We start from the raw sequence: 21,161 nt of genomic DNA, 5'->3' as shown, positions 1-21,161 counted from the left end.
AGGAAGTGTGCTAATGTTTAATATACTTTCAGTAAATAGTTTCTTTTAAACAAAGATTTCTTGTGTCTCTCCTGCCTGTTCTTTTGATGGTATCAGCATCTGGAGGTTATAGCTCACAGTGTAGTCAAAACCCATCTTCACTCATTTCTAGCCCAGTTTTAGAGCAGTCAGATCAATACCTCTCTGTAAACAAGTTTCACAATTGTTCACTGATTTCCAGTTTGGGATAGCTTTGTGGTAGAGGATTGTCCAGATAGGCTGCCTTGAAGTAGTCCAGTTTTGAGGTAAGAGAACCTAGAATAGCTGCAGCAGTTGTATTTATGTTTAGTAGGCCAGGTTATCTGTTACCGAAAGTGCGTGAATTGTTTGTGGATCAGTGCTTGCATTTCCTGAAGATGACCTGCAGTAGTTGAGTCATGAGATCTAATCCACTTCTTTTGCTTTTAAGACCTCATCTTACTTGGATGTTGGTAATTAACTACATCCAAATAACAATCTCTACTCCTTAATTATGGAGAGTACAGTTAATATTACTCCTTAACATGTATGTACAAGATGGGTAACAATATGAGCACTGAACAGTTATCCCATAAAGCAACTAGGAGGAGAGAAAAGCCTTTACCCAAAGTTACCCTGTGGAACTTCTTGTGCAATAATAGCTGACCTATAGAAGCGTGGTTCTGTCCAAATGTTTTACAGAAGAAGAAAATAAAGAAGACTTTTTTCTTTTTGCAACCAGTAATGGTTAGTGGTATAAAACTGCTAGAAACATGCTCCAGAGATTCCTACTGTTTTGTCGTACAGCCCCTTGAAAGCCAGTGTTGTAGGATTTCTTTCCTTCCATCTTCATTGAAATCAAGGAAGACATTAATGGCCAAGGAGATGGCTGAGCTTTGTGTCCCATCCTCAGTCATGAATCCTCTGTGAACGAAAGCAGTTAAATGAGAGGATTTCATGCATTACTAGTCTTTCCTCACTGCAGCTCTCATCTAGCAATCCTTCCTCTTGTTCCTGTTTGGGAAGAAAAAAGAGAAAAAGAGAAAAAAAAGGGAGAGAGAAAGAAAATTGAAAGTGCAGAGGGGATTTATCAAGACTGCCAACGTTGAAAGTGCTCAAACCAGGCTTTCTAATGACTTCTTAATGGATATCTGAAGGTCTGTAACAAATCAGACAGTCCAGGCTGGCCTTGACATTCTTGTTCAGAGCCGGTAAAACTCCCTAAGCCATATTCTTTGATTCTGTGATTATTCTGCAGTTTTGTCTCTTGTACTAAGAAAACCTCTAAAAATAAAACCGAAAGAGGAATGGCATTGCACAGACCTGTTTGTCTTGCTTCAGTTGAATTTAAATGCCTTTGGAAGTGCAATAAAGAGAGAAAAAGACAAATACTTTACCTCTTTATTTATGACAGCAGGTTACTTGGATTAGAAGTATATTTCTCTCAGTCCTGTCTGCTTGCTCTGTTCTGCCTCTCAAAAGAACAGAGGCAGTACATGAAAAATTTAGGTACTGATAATATGCACTCTGAAAGTAATGCCTCTTATTTATTTCCATTGAAACTATAACAGATAAAAGAGCACCATAACACTATTTGAAAGAGCAAACTCTCAGCTACAAAACATTTCTTCAACACAATCACCAACGTTAGCTCTGCATTTTTTGCCAGCGATGAACAAGAGCCTGCACACCATTCTTGTAAAAGTCTGCATGGCTGTCTGGAACCTGGTTTGTCTTCCACTTCACTGTTGCCACTGCTGAAATGCACCACCCACTGTCTCACTGTGCTCACATCCACTGTTTGGTCTCCATAGATGTTCAGCAAGTGTTGATGAATGTCAATGGGTGCCATTTTTTCTAGGTGAAGGAGTTCAGTGATACACTTCTGTGTCAGATGCCACTCTGTCAGACTGCATCTCTTCTTCCATCTGTCACACAGTAACAGCATGTAATGGAATATTGTCAGGAAGGTTCAGCCTCTGTTGCCATACCATCATAGCATCTTCTGAGTTGGTGTCAACAGTTTACAGGCTGGTTCAACCTGGTTTTATGACTAATGGGGAGGGGAGACACACGGACCCATGCCTTGGGAAAGGGGGAAGGAGGAAAAGGAGCCCTTAAAAAGTTGTCCAGTCCAGCTCCCCTGCAATGAACAGGAACACCTACAGCTGGATCAAGTTGCATAGAGCCTCGTCCAGCCTGACCTTGAATGTCTCCAGGTACAAGGCACCCATCAACGTCCACCTCTGACATCATGGGCCAACATAATGAAGTAGGAGGCATTGCTTTTAGGACAGTTTTGTACTAAAGGGTCATTGCAAAACCTAATAAGTGGAGTATTTTTTTCATAAGTATGTTTTGAAGATTCCTGATTAATTACAGTATTGGTAAAGCTGATACTGAGTGAGAGCCAATGAAGGAATAAGTTCAAGATTTGATATTGAAAAAGAATTCAATACAACTTAATTTTTTTTATTCCACTTATGATTAGTTGTTTCTTCAACATTTTCAAGTGAATGCTCTTCACTCTTGTCATCACTTGTAATTAACTTCTTTCTTTAAGTCTTCCTCACCAGACAGAGCAACCATGTTTATAACTTCAAAAAATGGTGTTTCTGTTAATGGTTCTCCCAGTCTTAGAAAAACAACCAACTTTCTTTCCAGCATTGGGAAAGATATAAGATAAAACAGAACTGAAAAATATTTTCTTCATGTGACAGTACAGTTTGCTGCTATCAGTGGGGACTTCCAGACAAATAAGACGACGACCTTGTTTTATCCCTGAAAATTCCATTTTGGTGATGCCTGAACAAGATAGTGCTCTGTATTTTGTTGAGCCTTTTCCATTGAAACACTTCTGTTCACAGTTGATAGCCTATTCTTCTTATCTCTCCTGTATTAAGTGCTGTTAAGAGTACCTAAAAAGCCACAGAGATTTCCAAGGCAGGTGAGCTTTGGAAAATCTTTACTTGAAAAAGATCTTTACACTAATATCATAAGGGTGTCAATCTTCTTGTAGAAATGGAAAAGGCTCAGAATAGAACAAAAATCCTAAATGAATAAAAATTGAAATTCCTCTGAATTAAGAAAAAAATATCATTCTTTTTTAGGTCCTTGTTCTTTTTTACTTACATCCATTTTTTTTCTAAGCTGAAGTTCATTTACTGGTGGTTTATTTCAGGGAAGAAGCCAAAACCCTCTCGTCCTGAGTCCCCTGCAACAACTCCAAACATATCTGTGAAAAAGAAAAACAAAGATGGAAAGGGTAAGTCACATAGTTGTCACTGAAGTTTTTAATAAAGCATATTGCTTCTGATTGACACGTAAAAAGAGAAGAGTTTGCAGTGATAGAGCAACAGATCTTGTACTCAAAGGTAGTTACCATTTTCATCATAAATTATGTAAAAAAATCAGTGCAGGAAACTCCTTTGTGAATTACCCAGTTCCTGGGAAGAAGGATGCATTTGTCATTTCAGTTGCAAGGGCTCTTGGAAAATCCTCAAGCCCCCACAGAGGCTGCTGTGTTTCTGTAGAAGTCCTGGGGAGTGCCTTGCATTGTATGAAGCTTTCATGGGATGCGATTGTTTTGACAGATGATGTTTGAAAACATTTTCCATCTGCATGTGTCTAATTCTGCACAGAGAGATGATCAAGGCTGCCAGCTGCCAGTGGGAAGTACCAGTGCCTTAAATTTGAGGGAAGTTAGCTTGAAGGCTTGGGCAGAACGCTTAGGTTTTCAGTACTTCATTCCTTTCATGGTTAAAATAGGGAAAGAAAGAAAAAAGAAAGAGAAGAGGCCACGTTACTGATACAAATAAATAATTTCCCCTTTTGTGAACTGTTCAGCAGTGCCTGTCAGTTTGGTCAGCTTGCTTCACTGTTGATCCAGTGCCCACACTGAAACCTGGCTGGTTTGTGAATTGCAGCCTGACGCACTGCCTGCCACCAACACCTGTGCACAGGGGAAGTTCTTCTGTGTCACCTCAAGTGCCACCACGTGTGCTTTTATCACCTGAACTGCTCTGGTATTTTGCAGTGCTCACCAGGAGACAAGCTCTGCAAAACCAGGGGGGTTTTAGTCTCTTTTGAAACTCTAAAAATTACTACATTTGACCAAATAATCTGTTTTCTTTTGAATAAAATTTTTCGACCGTAACAGGAAAAAAAAGATCTGTTTGCAAGTAATAAATATTTTAAAAGCTATTGCTGGCTGTTTTGAATATGCACTGTTGTGGTTGGTTTGTTTGCTTTTAATTGAGACCTGATTTTTAAATTAAAGAAAAGCATCAGAGTAACCTCACAGCAGTGCTTAAATGAAATAATGGGAAATATCAAAGCAGCTATCCATCCGCCAAGTTAAAAGGCAGAAGCATCTAACTTTCTGTTGATGATAACAAGGATATACTATAATATTTCACATTTGTCCCTACTTACAAAATTGCTAACTCAGAAGGAATTACAGTGTGTTGCCTGAAGCCACTATTATGAAAAAAACTGCCATACAAGCACTTGTTTATTATATTTTTGAGGAACGTAGAGTCAAAGCAGAAGAGATGATAACATATGTGGCCATGGCACAGAAGCAACTAGAAAATCCTGGGAGTTGCTCATCTCTCAGTATCTGCACTGTTCCCCCTTAGGACAGCATGTGTGCTAAAATACTGACTTCTCCATTTAATTATTTAATGCAGTGTGTGGAGCAAATAGTGAGTTTTCTTTGCATTTCTTATACTGTAACTCACAGGAGGTTAGAAATCCTGCCTGTGAGTAGAACAGACAGTGCTTTCACAGACAGTCCTCTTCATAGTGATTTTTCAGTGGCTAAACAGTGACAGATTTTCAGTCTGCCTTGATACTGCAAAGTTTTTTAGTCTAGACTACAACAAAAGCACCCTGGATTAGTGGTAATTGGCTGGGAATGCTGTCATTCCTGACTGACACGGTGTCTTGCCTAAACAATCTTAACCTTTGCCTTCAGGTGTCTGGAGGCAGACAGGCTGATATTTTCCACTAGGCTGGAAGAGATTTGTAGCAAAGCCAGGGGTTTTTCTCCAGAGATGCTCACTTTTCAGGTTTCTACCTTCTGAAGGGGTGTTTTGTACTGTCAGGGCTGACTGAGACACTGCTGAATATTTGCAAGTACCTTGTAATGGGGACTTGCTGGGTTAATCACCAAAATTTCAGTCAAACCTGTTGGTTCATCACTAGAGCTGACCAACCCAGGATGTCGCTATGGACAATAATGTATTTGTAGAAATACAACAGGGTAGTTTCAGAGTCTGAAGAATTTATAAGATACCTCCTCTAGTTAACAAAAGTCCAGACTGGTGGCCATGGAAGTTGGGAAGACAGCAGAATGAAGCTGAATCTAAGAGATCCTGTTACGTTCTCATTCACTGGCCATCTTTTTTTACTTTTTTTGGTGAAGCTGCAGGAATCTGCATATGCTGACCTTTGTGTGGTATTACATGGCTGCTTGTGTGAGGAGATAATTTCACACAAGAGGTTTTCCTCCTTCGTCAGTCTGACAGCATCTCACTAAAAAAGCTTTTCTGCAGCTGTGACTATCCAAAGGAACATCAAACACAAATAGCCTTAGAAAAAGCAGGCAAAAAGATCTCCTTAGTTATACCAGCTTAGACTCCTTAAATGTGTTTTCTGGACACAGATTTGGTGGTAATTTTTTCACAATCTGTGATTATAATGTGTGGAAAACAGCAAACAGGCATGTTGGATTTCCAGATGTAGGTGTGCTTGTATCTGCTTCTACATAAAATGCAGTTTGAATGTTGTCTACCAGCAAGTCATTGAGTTTAGGAGAAAGAGGTGTTTTCTGAACTTTATCTCCAAGGTTTGCTTCCCTTGGCATTATCTCTGAGTATCTCCCCCGTCACCCCCCCCCCAGGGGGAAGGGGGGGGGGAAAGGAGGGGTTCTGTGCTTCATTTCCAGTTGCTTCAGAGGATGGACCAGAACGTGTTCCTGTTCAATTGAAGTCACTGCTTCTGTGGCTGGGTTAGGCATGAAGGAAGCATGTGAATGGGAAGAGAATGCTGTCTGATCTTGATGCTGGGATGTGATGTTTGTAGTTTGATGCTCAATCTGTTGGTTACAGACCACGGCTGGACTGGGCACCCCGATTAAAATAACTAACGAGATTCCCTTCCCATGCCTCTCTGTCACTGTTTCCTAATCTCAACGTTATATTGCAGTGTGTTCATAAAGATACCAACTTCTTAATTTTTAGGTTTACATTGAGAATAAAATATTGTTAACTAATTTATTTTTCTTTTCTTTCCTGAAATACTTCTATTTTAGGAAACACAATTTATCTCTGGGAGTTTTTACTAGCACTGCTTCAGGACAAAGCTACATGTCCTAAGTATATCAAATGGACTCAAAGAGAGAAGGGCATTTTCAAACTGGTAGATTCTAAGGCCGTGTCCAGATTATGGGGAAAACACAAAAACAAACCTGACATGAATTATGAAACAATGGGTAGAGCTCTCAGGTATGTGCATTTTTAATAATAGGCTGTCTTTGTTGCCATGGTGTTTGCATGCATTAAATGCCTCATCTAATTTGTGTAACAACTGTAAAGGGGTTCTGTTAGCTTGGTAAATAAAGGACTTATTCCAGCAAAATAAATCAGCTAACTAAAAGTAACCCTTGCTAACCTAAACCCCAAATCAATCGCCTTTAGTTTCAGCTTGCATGTTTTCGGTGCCGCCACCAAACCTGTATCTCACCGTCACCCCCAAAACTGGAGATAGGGGATTCCAGAAGGCTTTTCTGTAAAGTTTGGCTCTCCTTCCTCCAAGAAGTCCTGAATTTATCTATAGTAGAATTTAAGAAAATTTTTGTTCCCGTAGCAAACGATCCAGTTCTCAGTGGAAAATACAGTTTTAGAATTAAGATCTGCATGCGATTCTATGAACTTGTGTGTACAGTTTTAAAACATCTTTTTCTATGGGGGTTTATTCCACATACAGAAAAGACTGTGCTAAATAAGTGTAATCCTGTGAGTGTGAGTGATGCAAGCTTCAGTCTTACTTGCTGATTGATCATTGTCTAGCTGAGCAGCTGTGCTTGTCTTTCCTTTCATCTCTCATATCAATATGTCTAATTTGGTGTATTTGTAAATATAACAGAAGTAGAGCTCTCCTGTCCTGTTCCCTGTCCTTCCTTGTAGCTGAAGCATCTGCATGCACTTACTGAGAAGTGAGCATAATTAAGACTGGGTAAAAAAGGCCTGGATGTCTGGAGGAGACCTGCAAGTTTTGCATGACTCTTAAGGAGTGTCAGTTTGTAGCAGCGTTGCTAAGTGGCAGAGTTCTTCTTGCTGTTCAGTGTTACCTGAGGTTGAAATTAAAAGGCCATAAGACATACCACTGAAGAGTTCTTTGAATTGAAAATGTGCTACTAATTTGGCCACTCCTTCGTAGTCAAGAAATGAGGCGTGTAAAATATTATTTTAAGCCTCTTTTTCTTGCTAATGCTGGTCTTATTCACTGTTCTTCTGTTGGTAAGGGTTTCTCTTTTTCAGCTTGCTTTTTTCTTTTTTTGTCAGAAAGCACTCTGTAACTTGATGTACGTATGCTTTAAACAGATATTATTACCAAAGAGGAATACTGGCTAAAGTAGAAGGTCAGCGCCTAGTGTATCAGTTTAAGGAAATGCCAAAAGATCTCGTCTATATAGATGATGAAGATGCAAGTCCTAGCACTGAAACATCAGATTCAAGTTTGCTCTCAACTCCTGTGGCCAGTAGAAACCAGTCGAGCAGATCTAGAGCGTCTGCAAACACAGGAACAAAGGGAGGATCCACCACAGTTCTAAAAACAGGAAATTCAAAGCCTGCTAAGCTTAAGGAGCACGTAGAAGTTGTACAGCAGCAAACACCTGGCTTGACTTCAGAAGTTTTGAGGACAATGCAGTCTACACAGCCAGTACATCCCACTCAGCTTTTTCGGACAGTTCACGTAATGCAGCCATTGCATACCCTCACAGAAGGACACGCAGCTGTAACCAGTAACGTTCCAGAAGAAACATTAAGTCCCTCAGTTCAGAATATAAGGTAAGAAAATGTAAATTAATGTATGAATAAGAATAACTTCATTGGGTGGTGAGTAGGTAGACTACGTTCTTTATTGTACTTCAAAAAGCTTGCTCCTGTCCTGGCTGGATTTCAGTGAAAGGGTGACCCTGGGAATTAATTGGGAGTTTCTACAGCACTCTTGAACGTCTGCACTCCTAAGCTCTGTTGTTGGCAAAGGGAAGCACTTATTTCCTCCAGGTAAGGCCTGGTGCAAATCCCTTAAAGAGGAAAAATATACAAGTTCTATTTAAAAATTTCTGTTGTTGGTTCTGTCTTGCAGCAGAGAGAGTATTTTCTTGGCTCTGGTTTTTCACTGTTCGGTGTCTTTGCTTTTGAATTACGTGTGGTATGATTAGAATAATCCATCAGAAAGATTTGCCTTCTTCCTTCTTAATTCTTTGTATTATAAATTTTGTCATCTCTTTCATCTTTTCTGTTGTCCCCAATTAAAAGGGGAAAGCTCAGTTACGTACTTCAGCATGTTATTGCTGCTAAAAGAGCTGGTTCTTCTCCCCTTCCTGGAACGCTGAAATTGCATGTCGTAATTCTGGACCTTCGTTGTTTCACAAAAGCCTCGGGATGTAATTCAGGAGCTGCACATTTTTAATGAATTACACACATTAGTTGTTGTTTGTTGTTCTTTTTTCCACTTGAGATTTGTGTTGTTAGAGTTGCTGTTTGAATGGTTATCATTTTATACTACGAAAAGTCAATAATGTTTTTTCCTGCTCCCTTCCTGTGTTATTTCCTTTGAAAATTGCATCCAGAGCCACCGGTAGATCTGTGAGTATCTGAGGTTAACCATAGAATGTTGTCAGATGGAAATAACTAATGATGTTAATGAGATCAAATAATTGTTTAGCTTTGAAAGAATACCTCTAGCTCTCTCATCTCTGCTACTGGAGACTGTAAAATTATTATATGGTCAATTATTAGAACTGCATTTGTAAATGAAAGGAAGATCGATTCAGGAAAATCCAGAATAGCATTACCAGCTAGGTTTTTAAGCTACAGGAGCTGAAGCTGCCTAGATCAGCCTGCAGTGGCTGATAGAACTGATAAGAAATGTTTTAGGAGGTAACCAAGTAGCCGAAACTGAAATTTCCATTTACATGGAGGAGATGACAACACAAGACTTCAGCTTCAATCAAGAAATATGTGTGTAATAAACTCTCTTCTTTCTTTGAGGTTAAAAAAAGAAAAAAAAAGCCTGGTGAATTGGTGTTTTTTTCTTTGAAAACCAGGAAATGGTTTTCGTTCGTGTTGCAGTGCAAAAAATTCACACTGAAAAGTGAAATTCATTGCTTCATAAAGGTTATAAGGGAATAAATATATTGAGCAATGTAATTACTGATAAGGGCTGTAAAATGGACTGGAAGGAGTCGTCGTTTTTAAGTAAGCAGTATCTGTTTTCATTTGTTTTCTGCTGCGGAAATCAAATTGTGTTTCGCTTATAATTCTAATCAACTAAAATTAGCCCAAGAAAGGAAAGGTTGCGTATGATCAGATGGTTAGGTGGAAGTCACTCTCTAATTATGAAGAATTTGACCAAAAAAAAAAAAGTTTTGAAATTCCTTTGGGAAAACAAAAGTCTGTGTCAGTGTGATGTGTGCACTTGAATTTTAAAGCCTAGGAACGGAGCTGCACAAGCCTGTAATTTCAAGGCTGATGAAGGATTTAATTACCTGCAAGTTGTAAAAACGTAGGTAGGTAACTAGTAGTGAAAGGAGATGAGTACAGGCATTACTGAAGCTATGCAGTACCATTTAAGTTGGGAGAAAATTGCTATTAAACATCAGTAGGGCAGAGTGTGGCAGTTTACAGAGTTAAATAGCTCTGGGCTACATCTATGTTAGATTATCCATCAAAAACAATTCCAACTGGATGGACTGTTATGTAGATACTGCTATTTATGTAGTTACATGGATAGCTAAAAAAAATGATAGCAGTAAACAGAATGAAGACATTTAGACCCAATTAGATAGGCAGGCAAGCGTTGTTAAGATTTGGAAAGCTGCAGAATGGTGTGATTGCAATCTATTGCATTACAGCACTTCACAGTGAGTTTTTGGGCAGTAAGCAAAAGGCCATGGGGCAAGGTAGTAGATGATGTGTGAAGTTTGAATGAAATAAAAGCTGTGAAATCCTTAGAGTTTTGTATCACTTCAGTTGTGTTTCTGCTGTTGATAACTTTTTTCCATAAGTCCTTCAGTTGTGTATTTCCTAGCCACGATGACAGTTTCTCAGTTGAAGGGGGGGAGGGGTGAAGAGACCCATTGACTGGATCTTTCCAGTGCAATTAAATTACTGAATGTTATAGAAATGTTGTTCATGAGGAATGCAAGAATGCAAACATGCAAAGGTGTTTAAGCAGAGAGATTGAAAAATAAGAAATTGTTTTTGTCCACGCTTTTAGCCAGGATAGACCAAGGTGCTGATAAGTCCAGGCTCCAAAAATGCAGTCTGTAACTTAAATTTTTGCTCAGTTTCAGACTTATATTTTTGTTTAGTTTCAAACTGCAAACTTAAAAATCATTTGGCCAGATGGAAAGGCATATTAAAAAATTTAGGAGGTGATATATTAGGCTTTGTTTTATTGTAAAATTACAGAGTAACTATCTTTCGTTTGCGCATGCAACCGTAAACCTCTGGCAGTTGAATGTGTTTGTGTGCATGTTCTGAAGAGCTTCAGTGGACCTACCATGAGGGGCAGGATGATGTTTAAGAGTTCAAGATCTTGAGTGGAAGCAGCAAAGCAAAAAATTGCTACCCTGGACTTGAGGAGAGCCAACTTTGATCTCTTGCGGGACCTGCTTGGAGCTGTCCTGTGGGTGTTGGGTGTTAGAAGGTAAGAGGGCCTCTGAGAGCTGGCCGGCATTTAAGCAGATCTTCTTCCAAGCTCAGGATCGGTGCATCCCTGTGAGCAAGAAATCAGGAAAGGGTGGCAGGAGACCTGTGTGGATGAGCAAGGAGCTCGTGCGCAAACTCAAAGGAAAGAAGGCCTATGAAATATGGGAAAAGAGTCTGACCACTTGGGAGGAATATAGGAATGTTGTCAGGGCATGCAGGGTGTGATGAGAAAGGCTAAAGCCCACCTGGAATTGAATACGACAAATGTGATAAAGGGTAATAAAAAAGACTTTTTAAAGTATGTTAACAGTAAAAGGAGGACTAGGGAGAATGTGGCTCCCCTGCTAAGTGAGGGGTGTGTGTTCTGGTAACACAGGATGCTGAGAAGGCATTGCCTTCTTTGCTTCTGTCTTCAGTGAAAAAGCTTTCCCTCGGGAATCCCAGACCCTGGAGATTAGTGAGAGGGTCTGGGGGATGGAAGACCTCCCTTTAGTCAGGGAAGAGGCAGTCCAAGGGCGCCAAGGCAACATCAATGTTCACAAATCCATGGGGCCCGATGGGATGCATCCACGGGTGCTGAGGGAGCTGGCAGAGGTGATTGCTGAACCACTTTCTGTCATCTTTGAGAGGTCTTGGAGAATGGGGGAGGTGCCTGAAGACTGGAGGATAGCCAATGTCACTCTGCTCTTCAAAAAGGGCAAGAAGGAAGACCCAGGCAATTATAGACCAGTCAGCCTCACCTCTGTCCCTGGAAAGGTGATGGAACAGCTGATGCTGGATGTCATCTCCAGACAACTGGAAGAAAAGGAGGTTATCAGGAGGAGTCAGCATGGGTTCACCAGGGGGAGGTCGTGCTTGACCAACCTGGTAGCCTTCTATGATGTTGTCTCTGGCTGGGTGGATGAGGGGAGAGCAGTGGATGTAGTCTACCTTGATTTCAGCAAGGCTTTTGATACTGTCCCCCACGACATCCTTATAACAAAGCTGAGGAAGTGTGGGATAGATGAGTGGACAGTGAGGTGGGTTGAAAACTGGCTGACTGGCAGAGCACAGAGGGTCGTCGTTGGTGGTGCAGTGTCTGGTTGGAAGCCTGTAACCAGCGGTGTTCCTCAGGGGTCGGTGCTGGGTCCGGTCTTGTTCAACATCTTCATCAGTGACCTTGATGAGGGGATAGTGGCCACCCTCAGCAAGTTTGCTGATGATACGAAGTTGGGAGGATTGGCTGACATGCCTGAAGGCTGTGCTGCCATTCAGTGAGACCTGGACAGGCTGGAGAGCTGGGCAGAAAAAACCGGATGAGGTTCAACAAAAGCAAGTGTAGAGTCTTGCATCTGGGGAGGAATAATTGCATGCACCAGTACAGGTTGGGGGATGACCTGCTGGAGAGGAGCTCTGCAGAGAGGAACCTGGGTGTCCTGGTGGACGACAGGTTGGCCATGAGCCAGCAGTGTGCCCTTGTGGCCAAGAGGGTCAATGGCATCCTGGGGTGCATTAAAAAGAGCGTGGCCAGCAGGTCGAGGGAGGTGATCCTCCCCCTCTACTCTGCCCTGGTGAGGCCTCATCTGGAGTACTGCGTCCAGTTCTGGGCTCCCCAGTACAAAAAAGACAGGGATCTCTTGGAAGGAGTCCAGTGGAGGGCCACAAAGATGGTGAAGGGCCTGGAGCATCTCTCCTATGAGGAAAGGCTGAGTGAACTGGGTCTGTTTGGCCTTGAGAGAAAAAGACTGAGAGGGGACCTGATCCAGGTCTATAAATATCTAAGGTGTGGGGAGCAGAGTGGTGAGGCCAGACTGTTTTCAGCAAGGTGTGGAGACAGGACAAGGGGAAATGGACAGAAACTGGAGCACAGGAAGTTCCACACAAATGTGCACAAGAACTTTACGATGAGGTGACGGAGCACTGGAACAGGCTGCCCAGGGAGGTGGTGGAGTCTCCTTCTCTGGAGATGTTCAAGACCTGCCTGGACCTTTGCAACCTGGTGTAGGGAACCTGCTTTGGCAGGGGGTTGGACTCGGTGATCTCTGGAGGTCCCTTCCAACCCCTACAATTCTGTGATTCCGTGATGGGTCTGCTTGATTTAAAATGCACAGCACAAGTGAGCACCATTGTAAAAAAGGGGGCAGACAAACCTTGTGATGTATGCACACTGCTTATAGGAAAGTGCTTGGAGTCACTTTACTGTCAATTTACAAGGAAACTGGAGGAGCAATAGCAGCAGCCACTGCTTTGTGCTTTTTGGAGGGTGAGGCACATGGATAGTTGAGGTCCTCGTGGGAGAACAGGAGAGCAAGCTTGGGAATGTTCCCTAGGAGCTTTTCCTGATTAGTGGTCAGGCTCTGCTGTGAGACTCAAACATCTTGGGCCCATATAATTTGTCTCCTGTAATGTAGCCTCCAGAGTTTTATTCATGTGAACGCTCTTTTCTTCATTTAAATAAATGTTCTTCCCTCTGCAGCAATTTGCTTCTGTCATGTTGAGTAGGGAAACGAAATTTATGATTAACCACATACTGTAGAGAATATATTGAGGGCTTTTGAGGTTAAAACAATTGGCTTCTTAACAAGTAACCATACCCTTCAGAGAAGAAGTCTGAACATGCATCTTCTCTGGTAAGGGACTTGTTAAAAGAATTATGTTTGAAGAATGCTGTGCAGGATTTGCGTCCTCATCCCTCTGTGTGCCAGCTGGCATTGCCTGTCACAGAGCTGGCAGAGCAGGGCAGCAAGTCCCCAGGGCTGCTGTGTATTTCTGAAAGAAATTGGAATGCCAATGAAGCAAGCAGGTTCTTTGTGGGATGCAGGCAGTGCCTTCGTTTACAGCTGCTCAGAGCTCTTGTGGAGTTCTGTGTAATTTGAGCACAGAAAGGCTACGAAGTAGTGCTAACTCAAGCTTGGAAGATAGGGTCAGGTTTTGCAAACGAGGTTTTCCTGATCAGGATGGACACTGAGTATCTCAGATAAGAATATTTAACATTACAGACTCGCAGCTCTTCTGCTTTTCTTGGTGGATGCAAGTGCAGTTACAGAAGCTTCCAGTTGTGTCACTGGGAACTGAGTTTGGCACCACACGTTTCCAGTGACAAGATGAAAAATAAAATGCCTCTCTGGATGAGTATTCTGTTTCCAAACTTTTCCAGTGACCTGGCTTTTGAAGGCAGAAGAAAGGCTCTCTGAATGTTGTGCTTGTAGAATTGCTCTGTTTAAAACTGAGTAACTCGCACAGGTTGTTTGTTTTGCAGGGATGTGTTATTGGAGGAATTCTGTTTTAGCTTGGAATTTAGTGGCACTAAAGCAGGCTTGGGATTCAACTTCACGTTCATAGGGTTGTTCTGAGTGTAAAGAGCATTCTGCTGCTACTCCAAAAGCTGTATGTCTCCTGAAAGACTGAGTCCTTACCTTCTCTGCATAGTCTAGGACATCATGAGGGCTATAAGGGTTTGAGCCGTTGAATTGCACTTTTATATGACTATGGCTGTAAACAGATATACATTTCCATCTACCTTTAATCTAGCATAGCAGTGATTTAAGGTGGGGTGTCTTCTATGTAGTGAAGAGAGGTTGTTTCATTACTAACAGTTCAGAGAGAATTCAAGTTGTCTTTGTGATAGCTTGGACAGAGCGTGTTAGAAGACCAGTATCCTGACTCTGTTGTGTAACTTGGGGAAAAGCTAATACAGACCACAGAGGATCAGTGGGATACGGTCTGTGTGTTCCCTTCTGAACTGGAGAACTGCTGCTACAGGATGAGTCAGGCACAGCTTTCATCTTGAACTTTTGCCAACCTTTGGGGTAGAAAATGTTGCAGTAATTCATCCTGAAGGTGACACAAGCACAGACCACAGTGGCAAGATCCTTATTCAAGAGGAGGAGGAAGTAGCTGAAGGGGAATTGTGTTTTTTCTGGCTGTGAGCATGCTGTATAAGAACAGTGATGAAGCCATCAATATGCCAACACGGCGGATTGTCCCGATAAGCAGAGAGAATTACCTTTGAAAGTCATGTCTATGCCAGGCAAACACATGCTTGGTGCTATTGTTCCATAGTCTGTTTCTGTGTCCAGGCTGTGACATAAACTAACTATTGTTGATCTGACTTGCAGCTATGCTGATGCTGATAAAATACACAGATTGGTCTCGCACGAACTTTTGAACACAGCAAATGCAATTATGGCTGCTAATCAAACAAAATGTTTTTGTTATCTTGTCTCATCTACAGATGTTAACTTGTATAAATTGTGCAGTGAATGTCACTGTTGCGTTCTCTAATAGTACTTTGCATCCTATCTTTATTCAGTGTGCTCGAGCTAACCATAGAGGCACAGAGAGGCAGTCTGACAACGCCTTGCTGAGATTTTGTCTTCACAGTCTGCATTCCTGTAATCAATCCTTTTCCCCAAATAAGAATGCAATTCAAATCTGCATGTCAGCTACTGTTATAGCCCACCAATCTTTTGCAATTCTTAGAGGTATGCAGAATCAAAACCATCACAAGTGTCAACGCTTGGTAAAAAGTTTGCTAGAGGTCTGGTATTTGATGGGAAACATGAGAAAAGGGATGTGATAACTGAAAACATCTCCTGCAATTGGATTGAATGTCTATAGGAAACCCATTTAGTCTAGAGGGCAGAATATTTTTATAATAGAGTCAACATGGCAAAGACTTTGGTTATCGCTTTCCATTTTGATTTGAATTTCCTGCAGCTGAGAAGACTTAATAAAATTTCTGTTACGATTCCAGTGGTAGAAGGAAGAAGGCTGCTTATGTCAGATGGGACTTAAAAGGTCACCTCAACTAATTTTGTTTCAGCACAATGAGAAGCTGTCTGCAGAAGCTCTTTTTACGTGTATTTGGCACTGTCAAAAGAGGTGGAGTTGCTACAGGTTTCTGGTAGTGGGAACATTTCTGAATTTTAATTCCGTTGAGTTAGGTCCTCTGCCCTCATGATGTAACAGATTGCCTTGTCCAGACAAAGAGCTAGACAAGAACAGGCAAGCTCTGCCCTCCTTCAGGAGAAGGATCTGTAAAGATTTTGCATTAAGACATCAGGTACCTTATTACCTCTCATGGACTTCTGTACCTTGATTGGTGAGCGGCTCCCATCTGCACGGCACTGGAAGAAGGCCAGTGGCTACGTCTGAGATGCTTTGGGATGAGGTATTTACAAGGCTCTTTGACTATCATATAACTGAGTGCAGCTGCAGAAGGGTTTGCACGAAGGTAGTGCTGCTGAATTGATTTGGCCAAGATTGCCTGTATTCACGTAGAAGAGATTGCCTCTTGGCTCAGGCACTTGAAGTGGTTCTAACAAGCACACCACACCCCTTTGCCTCCCTCCTCCTCCTAGGCTGATTGAATGAGTTGTTTGTAACCAGTGAGTTGAACAAATGAGGAAAGTCCCTGGAAATTGGCCCATTTATCTCAAGGCCATCGTTCCCCCCATATCCATCCATACACTGAGTAATATGTATGCTAGGAAGGGAATTATTTTCTTACTTCTTCTGTGCATTTCTTAATGTTGCCTTGTTTCCTTTTTTTTGTTGTTGTACTGTGAAATACTTTGTTTAGCTTGGCTTGTAGCTTCAGTTTTGTTTCGTATCTTCTTTCTTTCTCCATTTCATATTTTTTTTCATAAATTACCATGAATAAATTTGTTTTTCCTTCTTGTCATTTAGTGTTTGCTTTTTTCGCTATTCAGCCCTTGATAATCTAATGTGATCTTGTGCAACTCCAGACTGTTACCAGTACCAGATGAACCAAGAGGTAGATTCTCATTTTCAGCCCGGCTAAAATGACTTCAGCATGCTGAGAAAATGCTTTGTTTCTGTCATTTCACAGCTGTTGTTCCTAGTGCTTTGCAGAATACCCCCAGCATTGGTTAGATCCAGTTCCCTGTTTTTGAGGTCATCCTTTGCAACCAGTTAACAGTTGGACCCCTTTATTTCAACTATTTTATTTCTACTGTTTTGCTTCAAAAGAAAACAGCTTAAGAACAAGGAAGTAGCTCCAAAGCACTACTTGCATGGTACACCAGCACAGGCTCCCAGCATCAGCTGCTGCTTTTCAAAGTTGTAACTGCTGATTTGACTGTAAGGGTACTTAATTCTTCAGGCTCACATAGGTTGCATCATGGATTAAGAAGCTGGTATGGTATCCATGGTCTTAGTCAAATACTTTCAGTGTTTTTCTGATGGCAAATACCAGTTCTTAACAGTTCCACCTGCATTGCTGCTTCCTCTAGACCTTGATGGATTTTTATTTATGTGACATTCTGATTTTGCTGCAAGCTCGTATAACTTTGGTAGTTTAGATAGCGTTTAAAGAAGGCAGTGGGTGCCCTCCTCCTGTTACTGCTTCTGACGTGGATATTTCTGATTTTTTTTTCCTGTCATGCTTCCAGGGGAATTACTTAAAATAGTTAGCACTGTGGCCCTCTGCAGACATGGTGAACCTTAATGATGTAGTTTAATGAAGCTCAGTTGCATGCATTTGCTGCATGGAACCACATAGGAAAGAAAGAAAATATCACTTTGGTTGGGTGCTTCATCTCCTAGCCAGCCCCTTTTCCTTAGCATCTTCTTTGGCTTGTCTCCAGTTGTACGAAACAGGAGCTTAAGATTGGGCTTATTGACTGCCCCTCTGCACTCCAGTGTCAGTAACGTTGAATTTAGTGCCCTGCATGCATAGTCTGTGTGATGAGACGTGCATGGGAGCCTTGTGTGGTACCATTTGTTTTTATTCTGCTATAGCAGCAATCCTGGCTACTTCTAACTTCCTCATCGTTTTTTGAGGAAGAGAAAGCTACAGTTAGAGATTTTCTTTCTTTTATTTATGAAGCCACACAGGAGGTGGGGAGAGGCTGGTCTGCAGCAGGGTGCTAAGGGAAGAGTGAAATGCACTGAGCCTGTTACCAGCTGCGTTACTGGAGCTGCTCTTGCTGAGGGCACACTTTGGAGCCTTTCCCAGAGGGCTGAGATGAGGGGGACCTGGGAAGTTCTCTGCAGATGTTCCTTCACCTGCCTCTGCTGCTGCGCTGAGGAAGTGCAGCTCCACGTGCAGCTGGAATAGCAAACAGTACTGTCTCAAGCAGTGCTATCTGCAGCCTGTAGTTTCAGCATCCGGGAGGTCCAGCCTGTTCTGGTGAGCTCTTGTTTATAACTGTGATAGTTAGAACATTGTTTTAAACTGAATACACTCGGCCTGATCTGACAGGTCAGTGGCTAAATGCTGGAAAGAAGGATTTCATGGAGCTGTAAACAAAAAAACAGGCACTACATGGGCAGAAGGGCTACAGAAAGGAGGACATTCCATGGTGTTTGTAAGCATTTATCTACAGCATAGCGTGTTGTTAATGGACGTGAAAGTACAAATGTTGAAAGTGTGTTTTTCAATCTAAAGTGATTTCAGCAGAGGTAGAAATAAGCTAGGAGGTGGTTATTTTTGCTTTCAGTCTGTGTCAGGTATGTTCCAGAAAAGACAAATAAGCTTAAAGGGGAGGAGGACATGCAGGAGAAAACATTGAAGAGCAGCAGGAATGTTGGAACTTTGCAGGACAAGCAAAAGAAAGAAAAAAAAATGGTTGAAGGCAGAATGGTGGATTGGAACAAGTTGTGGTTGGATTTCAAAGCAATTATACCCTTAGCTTCCTTATTCCCTCCCTTCACTGGAAATTATTTGCTTCACAGGGAGCGTGTTGTGGCTTTTAGATATTTTTTGGATTTTTTAAACCCAGCTATGTTGCATGACTGAAGTGTGTGTGTTTCAGCCACGTCTCTAAATCATCATTTCCCACTGAAGTGTTTGTATGCGTCGGTGATATTGCTGTTCATCATCTGACTTTGCTCTCAGCATAAATATGGAAAGCAATGTGGCACACAGGTCTGTCAGCCTGAAACTGATGGAAGGATTCCCAATTTAAACTTATATTTTGGAAGCAAATTTTGTTCAGCTGCTTTAACCAGGAGTACACGAGTCTGGCAGGCAGTGAGCTGTGTGTCCTTGGAGTCTGAGGAGATCCTGATGAGCATCACCATTGCAGTGTAAATAATTCTGCATATAAGTGAGCACACAGAAAGAGGTTAGGAGAACTGAGGGCTGACTTATGGATAGTTTGGATACACACTGGGTACTGTGTGAAGTTGATAGCAGAGGTATGTTCAGTCATGCTTGTCATGTTTGTTGATGCTGGAGAAAGAGATCCTGGATACAGTTTCCAAGTTTTCTCATGACCTACCAGCAATCTCAGAGGCAGGCTGTGCAGTTCAGTTACGGTTGTATCACACATACAAGATACTTTGGCAATTGTGTCGGTGAATTCAGGGGTCAAAACCATTTTTTCTTTTAGTAGGAAAGTGACTGTTTCCTTTTTGCAGTCCTTAGAGAAATGAAATGTTTCTGATGTCGAGTGATTTTTCAACAGTTAATCTGTATTTTTAAAAACTCCTCACAGACGTGTTCTGACCCTGTAATCCTTTCTAATCTTACTAGGACTTTACAGACTCCAACCCAAGTTCCAGTGGTTGTTTCTCCTGGAAATCAGCAGCTGCATACTGTAACACTCCAGACGGTGCCTCTTACTACAGTGATAGCCAGCACAGATCCAGCCTCAGCAGCAACGCCCCAAAAATTTATTTTACAAGCCATTCCTACTTCACAGCCCATGACAGTTCTTAAAGAAAATGTCATGCTACAGTCTCAGAAGCCAGTTTCACCTCCTTCCTCCATTGTGCTGAGCCCAGCACAAGTGCAGCAGGTTCTCACCAGCAGCGTGCAGACAATTTGCAATGGAACAGTTAATGTGTCTTCATCTCCATCCTTCACTGCCACCACCCCTGTGGTAACTTTTTCTCCCAGCAGTTCACAGGTGGTTGCTCATCCATCTGGCACAGTGATCACTTCAGTTATTAAAGCAACAGAAGCCAAACAGATTGGGGTACAAGGAGTGCTAAAAGAAGATGACGGTGACAAATTAGATGATGCTGAGCAGTCAGAGCAGAGATTCCAGCAGCAGCCGTTTGTGATGGTAGTATCCAGTTCAAATAGTTTCCCATCTAACATACAAGCAAAGCAAGAAAATGAGCCATTGGAACCCAGTTCATATTAATAAGTTAAAAAAAAAAAAAAAAAAAAGACCCTGTGGATGATTATTTTCATAAATGTGATGGGACCTTTTCAGTTTTGTATATATATATAATTTGATTCAGAAGCAAGACGTTAAAAAAGCTACTTAATTTCTGCATTTAATTGTTAGAATTCATGCTTTAGAACAGATTTTGATTTTCTGTTAATTGCTAAATGTTATCGTAATTAAAACTGCGTATTACTTAATGTTCCAAAATACAGGCATGAAGAAACGTGCTTTTTATGTTATGAAGACGTTATTTTGAGGTCGTTGGCCAAAGTTCCAAACTTCTTTCTTGCTGTATGTTTTCAGTCTGTTGCTGATTTACATTGCAATAAGATTATTATAACCTTTTTCTGTTTAATCTGTACGTGTATCACTTAGCTTTTGAAGCAACAGTTACTTTTCATTGGACGTTTTCATTCCATGTGTATGAATGTTTATGAATATCTTTCATACCAGTGAATTACATCCACTTTACATGTTGATAACCAGATCTCCTCTTGTATTTTTTTGCAGCACAAGCTCTTGTGTGTGCAAAACGGAATATACACTCCTATTGAGAGTACACAAAACATTTATTTCAGTAATGGACAATGCCATGTCAATATTTTATAAGAAAACATCAGATATATTTAATTACAGAAGCTAACAGCATCACTACAGGTGCAAAAGTTTCATGCCATTTTGTGACTATGAAGCTTAACAATCTTGCTTTCTACTTCAAATTATTTTGTAGGGGGGAGGGAGAAAAAATATATACAATTTATGCAGATATTCTGAGATTAATACTGCTAAGAGTTCTTTTTGATTGTAAATAATGTACATTCAATAAGGAAGTTTTTTCAGCTAATTTGTTTCCATACAAATTTTTGATAGAAGAAAATAAGATCATTATGTTTAGAGGTTTAATATTATATGTATTCATATTACAGAGTGAATTTGTATTTAAAGACAAATTTTTAAATGATGGAGCCCTCTGAACCTTTGGTTCTTGTCTTTTGTATTTTTAATTGGTTTATTATGAAAATAAATCAAATGGAAAAACATTTTTTTTTTCTGTACTTATTCTGAAACGCTTTTGGATTATTACGGTGTTTTG

At 41.1% G+C, this 21,161-nt stretch overlaps 1 protein-coding gene across 10 annotated transcripts in view; it reads left to right on the top strand.

Annotated features, from left to right (window-relative positions):
• Positions 1–21,038, top strand: part of ELF1 (E74 like ETS transcription factor 1) — an 86,203-nt gene extending 65,165 nt beyond the window's left edge. For all 10 annotated transcript variants that reach the window (XM_042839365.1, XM_042839366.1, XM_042839364.1 and 7 more), the window contains 4 exons: positions 3,179–3,262; positions 6,314–6,506; positions 7,605–8,072; positions 19,426–21,038. In XM_042839365.1, coding sequence (XP_042695299.1) covers positions 3,179–3,262; positions 6,314–6,506; positions 7,605–8,072; positions 19,426–20,041 — 1,361 coding nt within the window. In that variant the 3' untranslated portion in view covers positions 20,042–21,038. The remainder of the gene's footprint in view (positions 1–3,178; positions 3,263–6,313; positions 6,507–7,604; positions 8,073–19,425) is intronic.
• The last annotated feature ends 123 nt before the right edge of the window (positions 21,039–21,161 follow it).

This window comes from Centrocercus urophasianus, unplaced genomic scaffold, assembly GCF_019232065.1.
Source record: "Centrocercus urophasianus isolate 14NV4802_14NV808 unplaced genomic scaffold, USGS_Curo_1.0 seq_9, whole genome shotgun sequence".
In the NCBI taxonomy this organism is placed as follows: Eukaryota; Metazoa; Chordata; class Aves; order Galliformes; family Phasianidae; genus Centrocercus; species Centrocercus urophasianus.
Note: the sequence above shows the minus strand (reverse complement) of the source record. Positions and strands in the feature narration are given on the sequence as shown.